The 13,343-nt window shown below is 40.4% G+C and overlaps 2 protein-coding genes across 3 annotated transcripts in view; both read right to left on the bottom strand.

Moving 5' to 3' along the window:
- LOC131066385 (mitochondrial inner membrane protease ATP23) overlaps positions 1-13,343 on the bottom strand; it is a 92,231-nt gene that overhangs the window by 59,303 nt on the left and 19,585 nt on the right. The window lies entirely within an intron of this gene.
- On the bottom strand, positions 3,901-4,627 carry LOC131873905 (uncharacterized). Its single transcript, XM_059216992.1, has 2 exons — positions 4,355-4,627; positions 3,901-4,245 (listed from the first exon to the last, which is right to left on the bottom strand). Exons 1-2 carry the CDS (start codon positions 4,612-4,614, stop codon positions 4,182-4,184), a joined length of 324 nt encoding a protein of 107 aa, XP_059072975.1. The 5' UTR covers positions 4,615-4,627; the 3' UTR covers positions 3,901-4,181.

The following is a 13,343-nucleotide window of genomic DNA, read 5'->3' as shown; positions in this document are numbered from 1 at the left end:
CTTGCTCAGTACGAACTCGATACATGTCTCTCTCAGCAGTCATTTCGTTGAGTTTTCTACTCTTTGGTGACTAGCCCTATCAGGATGGTTGTAATGCTATAATCGGCCAATGCAATCTGATCGGCTGGCTTATCTGTAGGCGGGGTAGCGATATGAATGGTGTGGTTCCTTTGCTCATCCTTAGTGATCCGGGAGTAGGCCTTGGGCTTTTTCTTACCTTTGGATTTTATCTCTCCTATGCGAGAGAAGATATCCTCCAAGTTGATAGGTGGCTTGAGAGTTGCTTTCCGTTGTGCACGAGCAATTAACCAGTCTTGAGGGATGGTCTGTCCAGATGTTATTGCCAAATTCCCACTTTGTTCCTTGGAGGTTTCAGCTGGCTCACTGCCTATCTGCAATTGATCTGTCATAGAAGGAACGGATGCAGTATCCAATCCCTTACTCATAGCTGAGTTCTCCCCTACCTCACTGAACAACTGTCGGGTATCCCCTTGTGATGGTTGCTCTTCAGTTTTATTGGGCTCCTAGGTCTCATCTTCCTTTTGCTCTCCCTCAACGGTGGTGTCATCTTTGCCAGCGCTATTCAATTGTAATTCATGCAAACTCCCCTGTGTCAGCTCACGCTTACCAGCGTCTTGATTAGGCAGAATTTCTCCCTCCTCAACTTGATTTCTAGGTTCATCGGAGCCAACAACCCTTATCTCTGCATCTGGCTCACCTTGTGCCTGAGGATTATTAGCTTCGAACGCATCAACATCACTTTGGGAAGGCGGAGTAGGTATATAATCAAGTTCAACTACATCATCTATCGAACTGGGGTCTTTGGATGACGAACTAACTTCCAGCCTCTTGATAGGGATCTTTTCCCTTCTAGTTCTTTTTGATGTCCGAGTCCCTCTATTGGCTCTGGCTTTCTTCCTCTTCTTTCCGGGTTTCTCAACCTCTTCCTTTGGTGCGCTTGAGGTTCCCTCATCTTTCGAAGACTGAGAATCAAGACTGCCCATCATATTATATGTAAATTGAATCCCTTCATGGGTTAGTTTCTTGATTTGCTAGGATAACCAAAGCCTTCTTGGAGCCTCCATGACCACCTCAAAATCAGTAATTGGATCCTGAGTCCAATCAATGTCTGGCAAGAGGTATTTAACCGCCTCAAACTCTTGGATTTGCAAGCAATTGCCATAATCTGTTACCTGATCTGGGACCCGACAGTACTCATAAAGCCGCATTTGCTGGACACTTAGCCTCGAATACTCACGCCGTCGGACCTCATAGTCATCGGAACAGTTGCTCCAATAATCCTCAATTGATGCCTTCGCTCCGTAGCGCCTGCCATAGGCCCTCTTTGCCATATTGTCATGATCGAAACACTTCCTTGGGAAATGTTCCTGTAGGCCATAAGATGCTAATTCAGTAAATGACTCATCAGCTTGCACCAATTCTTGAAATGCACATCGAGGTCACCCAAGATCATGGGGAAGGTGAATCCGAACTGTTTCTTATCTCTGAGTAAGCTACTTGCTGGGTGCGCTTGTCTTGCGACTTCCATAAGGACTATTTTGTCTGTCAGATAGCGTGGAAGTCGGAATGCAACTCCCTCAAAGGCTGCTATCCTGATATAGGTGAACGTGGGGAATTGGATAAACCATGCGCCATACTTTTGTATCAAAATGGTAGCATGCTCTGAAAGCCTTATGTGCAATCCTCCTTGCATTAACCTAACTAGGCGCATTGTAAAGGCATCATTGACATGCTCATACTAACCAATTGCGTAAGCAATGTTGTTCTTTTCTCTTTGAGCTATGTCATAGTAATGCAGTTGAGGGTAGCATTCATACACCTTGACCTGATTTGGGCCGTTCCCGATCTCACCTTTCTTGAATAACCCTGTTAGTGGCTGGTGTTGGGCAAACATGTAAACCAAGTAGGAAGTCATAGCGAAGTACTTATTTTCCTCAAGCTCGACCAACTGTGTATGGATATTATCGCTAATGATCTGAGCCCAGTCGAACTTGGACTTCCCGGCAAAGACCTGTTCAATAAAGTAGAACATGTCGCCATACTCATTATAAAAATCACTTATGGGGGTCTTTTTACTGATCCTAATGCTTGGGGGCCTTCTTCCTTTGTACCATTCTTCGTTTATCAATGTATTGCATTTAGCAGGATTCATGTCGTAAGCAACTTGTGCCTCATCTATAGTTGTAGCAACAGGATTATCGGGAAATGGGATGTCAAATGCTTACCCAATGGCCTCAAGCATAGTTGAACTACTCGCGACTCGGCTCGACTCGCCAAACCCCTAGGAAACAAACTCAGCGAACTCTAAGAAAAACTCGGAAAAACTCGGCGAAAAACTTAGCAACTTAAAAACACGCTTAAACCTCGGAAAAAATGCATTGTTTTTGCAAAATTTAATGAGAAGATGCATCCAATGAGTCAATAAATGATAACACAAAAGAAACAAGCTGATTCTAGATATATTTAAATGCAAAGTGTCTACAAAATCACATCCTCATGAGGAATGTTGATTGCTGGAAGCCTGGAAGCAAAATAGTAAATTACTAAATAGTTTTTGTAAAAACAAAAGTAAATACATCATTACAAATTACAATTACAACTTCCTCTTCCCAACTCTAGCAAAAACTTGGGGAGAGGTAGAACTAGAGGGTCTAGACTGTCTAGTCGTATAAGTCTGTTGTGGGACTGGGCGTGACTGTGCCTCCTCGCTCGGTATGGTTGATTGAGACTCATCCTCCATTCTAGATGAAGCTATGTCTCCACCTGCTTCTAGCACTGGCAATGAATCCTCATCCTCATCCTCATCCTCCTCAATGTCATCCAGCCTGAAACCAAATCCACCCCCCTCCTCCATAGCCTGCCTCTCCAAATCAATGATGTCAGTGTCGGAAAACAATGGAGGCTGCTCCTGTGATGTCCAATCACTGTAAGGATCTATATCATCCAAGTCAATTGGACCACCTTCTAGTTCCTCTACCTTCCTTACGCGCAATCGAAGATTATATTGCACGTAGACAAGGTCATTGAGCCATTTCTGCGCTAACTTGCTCCTCTTCTTCGTGTGGATTGCTTCAAACAAGCTCCAATTGCGCTCACAATTGGATGAACTGCAAGGCTGACATAAGAGTCTGAGGGCAAATTTTTTGAGATGTGGGGTGTTTCCACCCCAATTTTGCCGCCAAGCATCTGCAAAATAAATAAAATGGAAAAGTTAGTAAGCAAAGAGAAAAGAGAAAACATAATTTATCAATCATTTTTGTCTTTAGATCCCAAAATCCAAATGGCAAATGTTATACCTGGGGTTTGAGTGGTTCTTCCTCTCCTAGCCAGCTCTAAAGAGAATAGCTTACCCCTCCCTCAATCATAATTTTGGAGCTCACTCACAATGAGGTCTCTCTCCTCAACATCAGGTACCATCCTCTCAATGCATGTACTGAGGCCCTCCATGACTTCTCCATTCGAATCTGAGTAAGAACCCCCGAACCTAAAACGAGGGTTGAGGAAGTACCCTGCTGCATGAATGGGTTGGTGGAGCTGATTGTTCCACCTCCTATCAACAATTTCCCAAATGGGATCAAATTTGAGCCTATCCCCCTTGTAGTAATTTTTGATAGACTCCATGGCCTCATAAAGATATCCCATTGGGGTTTTATCCCCATCCACCAAGCGAAGAACTCGAACCAAGGGCTCTAACACCTACAATTAAAAAATACAAATTAGAAAAAGATCAAAATTTAAATAATGAAGTTACAAATTAGTAATGAGAGACTTGAATCAAGAATAATAAAATTTAAAAATTGAAGTTTTCAAGTAAGTTAGTAACAATCTTCACAATCTTTGCAGCCCTTTGTGCAAATTGGTTGTCGAAGACTATGCATGCGACAACCTCTCCTTCAGGCTTCTTTGAATAAGGTGAGTTAAGCCATTCTCCACTCACAAACATTTGTTTCAAAGAAGTCAATGCAGCAAGAATGCTTTGCAGCGTCAAGAAAATTGTTGCAAACCTTGTGACACCAGCTCTCACCAAATCTTTCCCTTGAGTGTGTTGTCTCATCAAATTTTGGACCCAAGGGTGATTGTAAATATATTTGGTGATCCTCCTTGCATCTTCCACAACTGGAGTCACCCACTCAAGTTTTCCTCTGTCCTCCAAAAGAAGGTCAAGGACATGTGCTGCACAAGGTATCCAAAAAAGAGTGGGGTGCCTCTCTTGGAGGATTCTTCCTGCAAAAGAAGAATTTATTCTTAAGAAATATGCAACCAAGTAAAACAAAGCCCACAACAAATGAAAATATTGCTAATGCCTAAAGGTGATAATTCAAAAGGATTCTACCTGCTCACACATGCTGCTGCATTATCTGTGATGATTTGCACCACATTCTCTAACCCCACCTTCATGATGACATGCTCCAACATTCCAGCCAATGTTTCTGCATTTTTCACCTTGCTGGAGGCATCAACAGATTTTAAGAACACTACATTGTCCTTGCAAGCAACCAAAAAATTGATGATGGTGTTATTCTTGCCATCTGTCCGCCCATCAGAAAGAATGGTGCAGCCATAATTTGCCCATTCAATTTTTTGATCCTCCATCACTTCTCTTGCCCTAGCAATTGCATTTGTGAGCAACCTGTGAGTGCAAAGTGAAATTAGGTCTTAGTACACAATTTTGATTCAATAAACAAGAAATCTAAAAAATAATTAAAAATGAAATCAAGTGGACTATGTAGTAATTTACTAACCTCCCACTCAAATCCCTGCAAGAAGGGGCCTTGTACCCCTTTCCTAAAACTGTCAAAGCAATCACCAAATTCAGCTAATAAGCATTCTCCGCCACATTGAATGCAATGTTGTTTAAGTACCAAAAACCAACAACTGCAATGTCAGTTTTCTCATGTACCTCCTTATTCCATCCAGTGGCCTCTAATGATGGTTGTGCTCCAGGTGTGTTCCTGGGCACAAAATAATCACCTATCGACCCTCATCGTTGTGATGGAAGTGGAACAGTGCCAGGTACTCTACTAGAGGAAGCAGAAGCAATGGGCGAGGTGATGGTGGGTTTGCGGATACGTGGGCCACGCCGAGAGCCCACTATGCCCTCAAGTGCTTCTTCTTCCTCTTCAAGGTCAATAGAAACACCTTGAGATTCAGCTATGGCTGATCTCATGGCTAGCTTTGCCCTCTCCCTTTGCAATTTCTTCTCTTCCCCAGCTGCAAGTAGGGCATTCATTTGTCTTTTTATTTCTTCACTGGTCCCAGGGCATGCTCTAGCATCATGCCTATCTATTCTTGCAAGGTGGTATTTGAGGCGGTTGATGCCTCCATGAAGTATTCTCTCACTTTATGCATATAATTGACCCAGGATCGGGTCCCTCATAGGCATACCTCCATGCCCCATCTCTAGCACCTCTAGGACGGGTGCCTATATATCCAGATGGGCATGGATCTAGTGGCCATTGCTCCCTTGCCATGATTAATGCTTACTTAACCTACACATACAAAGTGAAAAAAAAAAATTAACATTTTAGTTAAACAGTTTAGCACTAAGCAAACTATCTACTTTAGTTTAAATAAATTTAGACATCATTCGAAGTTTTTTTTTTTTTAAAATAGGGTTTGAAATTTGTTTTGAAAACTAGATTCTTCAAAAAAATTGTGAAAATTCAATAAAACTTGTGTTAAATCTTGTGTAAATAACTTAGAAATGATTTAGACTACCTAGGAATCATTTCTAATCAATCTAAATGCAACAAAAAATAAACAAATTGTTTTAAAAAAGCATAGAAAAAAAAAAAAAAAAACTTACCTGGGAATCTGATTTTCCCTTCAAATCCACTTGGAATCACTCAATAATCACTCCAAATCACCTTGCAAGCCCTTCCAAGTGAGTTTCCCCCTTCTCAACCCAAAACCATATCGAAAAACAAAAAATGACTGTATTTTTTGCCGTTTTCGGCTGTTATGCAAACACGGGCAAGTTTTTTGTTAAAAACTCGGAGAGTTTTTGCCAAAAACTCGACGAGTTTCCTGGCGAGTAGAAGTCATTACTACTCGCCAGGTCCAAAAACTCGGTGAGTTTTTGTCACTCGCCAAGTTTTCGGCGAGTGTGTCATCTATGGCCTCAAGTGTGAAATCAGCTAGCACCATATTTTCTAGGACCACTAATCTGGTCTCTGGCTGATAATGTCTGGCAGCCTCAACTACTAGTTCATAATTTTGCACGGATGGAGGGAAACCTACTGCCTGAGCGATACCACTCTCCATCATCCACCTAGGCTTGCCATAGGCGTTAGGAGAATATACCCTGTTTCTAAAATCCTGAATGTCTATGTGGCCCAAATCAGTATCACCTACGTTCTCCCATATGCTCTCGACTTTCGACTCCCTAACTCCTCCCTTTTGGTATTGGTACTTCATTCTCTCGCCTTTGCGAGGAATGTCAGATTTAGAGACCCGAGATGTTCCGATTACACCAGGTGTTTTTGAGGATTCTACCGCCGATTTAGGCATTTATCCTACACAACCGGACACGGATGACGAGACGAGATGAAGGAAGCGAACAGGTCAACCAAAACAAAGGATGACGTTAGCACATAAAACCAAAGATCAATAGGAACACCAAATTCAAAAAAAGCATGACACTTCAATAAAAGAGCCTGATTAATTGGAAGTGAAACGCTTATTTGAAACAAGAAATTAAGTTGGCTCTGTTTTAAAATTTGCCACTTGGTTGCAGTTCAAGGCTCGGGTGCTTAATGATTGCCAATTTTCGCACTCGAAGAAGAGTCTTGCTTAAGTTCAGTTTTTTCAAAATGTTCAAAATTTAGAGTCTAAATTTTACATTTCAAGGTTAATTTTCCCTAGCTGACTCTGCCTTTGCGCTATGTTTAATGCTTTGCTTGATACCTTTCAAAAAGAAAATTGTGATCTACAAAATTTCACCATCTAATTAATTCCCCACCATTTGTTTAAGCACAGTGACCCGTTTTGCATTCATTTAATGACTTTAAAGGAGAAAAAATGAACTTAACTGGCGAATAAGGTGGCTATCCCGCGATTTCTCCAAACTTCGGGTTAGAAAAGCTTTGTACGAGTTCGGCCTGCAAGGCCCTTTTGTAACCTTTAAAAACTTCTTCCTCCAGCTAGCATCTCGCGATTTTTCAATAGTGGAGGGTTGTGAAAGGCTTTGCAAGAATGAAGGGTTTAACGAAAACGTCCTACCTTCCGCAAACTTCACGCCAAAGGACTCTGCAAACTTAGAGACTTAACGCCTTACTTTCTCTCCCTTCTTGCTTGTTTCGGCCTTAAAAGGCTTTTTGCGAGAATATGAAAACGCCCTATCACACGACTTTCAAGCTGAGGAAGGCTTTTGCCAAATTTCGCGTTTACTTGCTATGCCCAATTTCGGGCTAAAAGGCCCTTTTGTAAACTTTGAAAACTTAACGCCTATTTCATTTAGCTCGCGATTTTACTTAGTTCAGCGATTTTTGGGACAAATGGAGGTTTGAAAAGCTCTTTAAAGCTTCACGACTTAACTTTGCCTACCCATTTTTGGGCTAAAAGGATGAAATGCAAACCTCCACTTCGCAAACTTGGTAAAAAACGCCCCTTTAACTCACGCGATGCTCCCGTGAAGGAGGCATTCTGCAAATTTTCAAAGAAACGATTCCTCTCCTTAACTTTTTTGGGGTAAAGGCCGTTTTTACAAACTTTACGATTTTACTTAACTCCGCGCTTTAGGGATTTGCCCATTTTCGGGTTGAGGGCAACTTTTGCAAACTTTACGATTTTCAACGCCCTTCTTCTAACTTGTGAAATTCGGCCAAGAGAGGCCTTTTGCAAAGTTACGCTTTTCACTTGTTATTTCGGGTTGAAAGTCGATTTAAAAAAAAGTTGAGTTATAACGCCTTTTCACATTGGCATTCCCAGTTGTTTTGCCGATTTTCGGGCCAAAAGACATTTTTAAAAAGCTTTTCAAGTTGAACGCCTTACTCCTTTACTTTTCAATTTTCGACTAAGAGACAAAATGCAAAAAAAATTTTAAAACGCCCTATTACTTAGCTCATGATTCTTGGCCAAGAGAGGCCTTTTGAAAAGTTTTCAATGTTAAGTTTTTCACGCCTAACTTGAGATTTTCGGCCAAAATGGGCCTTTTGAAAAGTTTTCAAACTTAAACGCTTTTCTCTTATATCGAAACTCGACCTAAAGAGGCCTTTTGAAAAGTTTTGTTTAAGTTAATGCCTTCATGATGCATTTGCATTTTCGCCTAACTTGCCCAATTTCGAGCTAGAAGGACCTTTTGCAAACTTGTATTTAAATTATGCTTCTTTTGCTTTGCACACTTTCACTTGACTGGCGTTTTTTTGGCGAGAAGGCGATTTTTGCAAAAGGTGTGTTTTATGACCAAAACGCTTTTCTTCATTTGATATTTCGGGCTAGAAGGCAATTTTCGCAAAGTTTGAGTTCAAGGCCAAATTCGGCCTAAAAGGTCATCTTGCAAACCCATGGACAACTGACATTCATGCCTAATGAGTCGATTTTCAGGCTTACGCTAAAACAAGTCTTCCTTAGATTGATTTTGAATATTTTAGATTGCGCGACTCTTTGTAACATGACCCCCAGGCCTTGCAACTTAAAACTTATGGACGCAACCATCTCCTGATGGTTACATAGCTCATTGCTTCACTACTACCCGCTGACACTCAAAATGGCGAAAAAAAAACAAAATCCTACATCGGGCAAGACGAAGACCGGAAAAGAAACGAGGGGGACCCTGTCGGCGACAGGGAGTGTGTGCAATGCACAACAAAGTCCTACATTGCAGATTTGGGAGACATCATTGATGACATTCATCTTCTCTTTAATGTAGATGATCCTTCTTCGATTGTTGCGAGGGAACACTCTGACCCTCTTGTGCATTCTCTACATGATCATTCTTTCGAGGTTGATATGATTGTGGATACTTTTGTCCCGCAGTTGGAGGTCTCTTTATTCTTTGAGGAGACATGTGAGTCTTTGGCTATTGTTCTACATTCTTCTCCACTAGATCTTGGAGTGCCTTTTCCAGCAGTGTGGAGCAGTTTACGACCTTTGGAGGGGGTAACTTTCAGCATTGACATGGGGACACTTGAGCAGTTTTCAAAGATTTAATTCATCATGAGTATTTTTCCTACATCTTCCCTTCATGATTGGGGAGACTTCATGGATACACCTTTGGTTTTGTTTCTTCCTAAGGGGAGGAATGTGGTTCGACGTTCGTGGAGCAGTATCTTCATTCATCTTCGAGCTTCTATCATTGGTGCAGATTCTACATTGAGGGGGGGCTACCTAGTCTCTCTTCTTCTTCTCTCATATGGGTGGGACTTTTTCCTCACATGGGGTTTTGTTCCTCACATACTTCTATGAGAGTTCTCTTGTATAGCATTCATCTCTTTTTTGGGGGAGGGTTTTTTCCCATTGGGTTTTTCTCTCTTTCCCAGCTTTATGAGAGATTTCATTGCATTGGTTTGCATGCATTTGCATTTGTACATGGGTACCTAACATGGCCTAGTAGACGGGACCCATCTTGCATTGCTTAGTTGCATTGTAGACTTAAGTGCATTCCCCTAAGTTGCACTTAAGGGGGGATGTTGGTGTAAATAATTATTCATCATGGATATTATTACACCTTACATAAGTTTACTTAGGTACATGCATATCATAGTAGTTTGGGTATGAGACACTTGGGTGTTTGTGTCACATTGGGATAGTGTGTGTAGGAGAATTTCCACCTTTTTTGGTCTTATCTTGTTGTTACATTCCACCTTCAGTGGGTGATCCACCTCATGTGGAATATTATATTGTTTCTCCTACGTACCTACCCTTGTTTCTTATTGAGCCACATGTCATGTTTGTGTGCTCACATATCCATATATCCTTGCCTATATAAGCAAGCTCATATTCATTGTATGTAACGATTGATGATCCAATTGATCAGTATTTTCATCTAGATAGAATACAATTTATTCCTATCATATATTTTGTTCTCTCTTATTTGTGCTTTCCATTGCCTCTAGATCTTGGCAAAGATACAACCCATGGAAAAATTATAATATCAAAAAACACAATAATCTTTATTTTCCAAATCAGATAGAAATATCCCAATTCTAGAATATCTTTACTTCTGCAAATTTGTCTTCGAAAGAAGACTTCACAAATTTGGCACAAATGTAAACTCTGTCACAAATCCACCCCTTAGGAAGAGCTAGGATTTCATCCAACCCTTCTTCGAACTCTTGAAGATTTTTGTCCCCAAAAATCATAAACAGTTATCAAATTCAAAATCATGACTTTCCAACAACCCCAAGACCGAGGACCTTGTAAAGCTCTCCAGGAAACATCTTGAAGATTAGACCGACTAGAGAACTTTATTTAATAAAGTGACCTTATAATTAAAAAATTATTATCATTTAATTAATATTTAGTCCTCGATTGAATATTTTATTTTTTTTTGATAACTTAATAAAAAACAATTTAATTAATTGTCACTATAAAAATTGGGGACATTACAATCCCCTTTTGGACCAAACATTGCTTGTCCTCAAGCAATTCTTTACTACACCAACAAGATCCCAAACTAGCCATATGAGACACTACCATTCCACTGCTCCACTCTGATGCAACCAACAATCTTGAAGCCTGCAACTCTGTTACTCTAAAGCATTCCCACTATCAAGCTAAGTAATGGATCCCACATCATCACACTCTCATACCAACAAAAAGTGGAGGGGTAAATGTCTCTTATCATGCGACCAATGCCAAATGTCCATCTAAGTTTGTATAAATTCTCAAGAATGTGAACAATGATCATCCTAAGTGCATAACCAATTATGACAATGGACCCTATGCTGCTGTTGTGAATCAGGACAGCATCTATCCGACTGCGAACCTCACTCCAACTGAAGCAATAAGTACCTCCAATGACAAAGGACGATAGGAGTTCATCAATAAGCCAGCCTACAATAAGAGAAAGATGATACGATCCTCTTCAACTCCTCCAATCAGCTGCTGTCCCCAAAAGACAACCTGGAATCTTTGTGGTTTTTTCATGCCAAGTACCAAAGCTCAGCTGCAACTTATCAACTCCAAGTAAATGCCACTCAACATGAGAAACATCGATCATGCACACTTTATACCCTGAAATTTGAACAGCCCTATACTCCAATAATGTATCATGAGGTAGAAGTGTAACAATAGCTTCTCCAAGAGTGTCCACATGCTTAAACAAAGCTGAATCACCAATGCCCCCATCCATGTACACTCCTTCACAGGCTGGTCCAAAAAATGTAAGCTCTACCATGTGAGCCTCTAGAAGAGATAACTCCTCAAACTCTCCACAAATGACCAAACGCCCAACCAAATCACTTATGCCTACCTCTACATGTGTAGGTATAAAACTAGTGGCTGATCCACCAAGTGTGTACTAAACTTTCCCATCTTCTTCTATGATTTGAGCCTTCAATGTGTTCTCCAAAAGAAGTAACTCCTGGTCCTCATGATCTATACAAACAGAAATTTCTTTCCATGTCCACAAAAATCTGAATGTTCTTCTTGCTTGAACAACTCAAGAGGATCCTCCCTTGTATGTTCCATCTCCATGTCTTCTTCCCTTGGAAGAAATAGTAATTGAAGAGAAGCTTCTCTTCATTGTCTTGCTTGATCTATATGATTGCAATGTTCCTTGACCTCTTGTAGATGATCTTGCTTGGGCAGCCAGCAACTTTGCATCCTTAGCTCTTTGTAGCCATCCATCACATATACTTTGTGTCTTCCTTACATCTTCCCTGCTATAATATACAAATTCAGATCTCTTATGGATTGGTTCCATAACAAATGCCTCATGTTTGACTCTCAAATCTTGAGTGTCAACATTGGAAAACTCCATAACATTATCATATTTATGTGTAAGCACTGTCAACTCATGATTCCGGGTTCCAAATCAGGAGATCAGTCTTTTTCTCATGCCTTTGTGTGATGTATTCATAGATCTTAATCACCTCTCCTTCCACAAGTGGATGGTCATTAACAAGTGCTGGCTCAAAAGATGTCTCCAACTGAAAACCAAATGTACCATCTGTCACAACTTCTGTCTCATGGTTGCAAGTTATAACTTCGTCTTCTTTTCTAAAAACTTCATATTGGAGTCCCACAAATTCTTCATCCACGTATCTACTCTTCATATTAAGTTGTTGCTCTTTGAATTGACTACTGTAGATGAATGAATTTTTGATTCGGATGATGAAGAATGTGTCAATCTCAACTCCAAGCAAAGCTCATCAACTTGATTTTCCAATTCTTGAAGGGCCATTTGAGTACTCTTCAAGGAATCCATAGTAGCCTTAAGCTTGTAGGTAAGCTTATCAGCTTCGTCTTCTTTCCTTCTCAAAGCATCAAAATATATCTCATTAAGTTGGAGGAGATGATCTCTATCTGAAAGTAGGTGTAGGAAATTTGTTTTCACCACCTTATGAGTAACATCAATGTGAGTTAGAGTTGCAATAATCATGTCTTTGTTTAACCTCAATTGACCTTCCAAGTTATGTGACTCTTGAGGTCTAACATCTTCAAACAAATATTCTCATTTGAATTCATAATCACGTCATTCAAAAACAGCTTCCTTCACAACATCTATCCCATAAAACATAAGTTTGAAGTTAGGCCACCGTCATGTTCAATCAAAGGATTACCACCATAACAGTGAGTAGAATTATTTACCTCGTGCTCTTCTTCAACGGCTGATGCACAAGCAGACTATGAGCAATCTGAATTTCTCTCTTTCATCTCGTACTTATGTATCTAATCTTGAGTGTCCTCAATGCAAGGCTTATGTGATGACAAAGGACTCCTGGTCAAACACAGAAAATCAGAATCATGTTCATGCCTCTTCAAAATGTCTTTGTTATCCTTTGTTTCATCTTCTTCCAAAGTAGGTTGCTTCTCCATAAGTGCTGGTCTATCTGGTGTGTCCAGCTGAAAGACACATGATCTCCTAGCTGCCTTATATATCATAAAACTGATCCATACCTGCACCTCCTTAGCTGTCATTTTATTTGCCTCCAAACAACTCCATGGTAAAGTACCCATGACAAACCAATATTATTAAATTGTAGGACCTTCTTGTTGGGCAATCTCTTAGTCTCTATAATCAGCTCTCTAAGATGAAATGCCCCATATGATCTTAACAAGTATTCCTCCAATGTAGTCATGTGTACGAAACAAGGGAAATCAATCTCAATATGGGTTGTCATACCTTGCATGTAGCTAGAATCTGAAAATTGGGTTGA

The sequence above is a fragment of the Cryptomeria japonica genome, chromosome 3, assembly GCF_030272615.1.
Source record: "Cryptomeria japonica chromosome 3, Sugi_1.0, whole genome shotgun sequence".
Classification (NCBI taxonomy): domain Eukaryota; kingdom Viridiplantae; phylum Streptophyta; class Pinopsida; order Cupressales; family Cupressaceae; genus Cryptomeria; species Cryptomeria japonica.
Note: the sequence above shows the minus strand (reverse complement) of the source record. Positions and strands in the feature narration are given on the sequence as shown.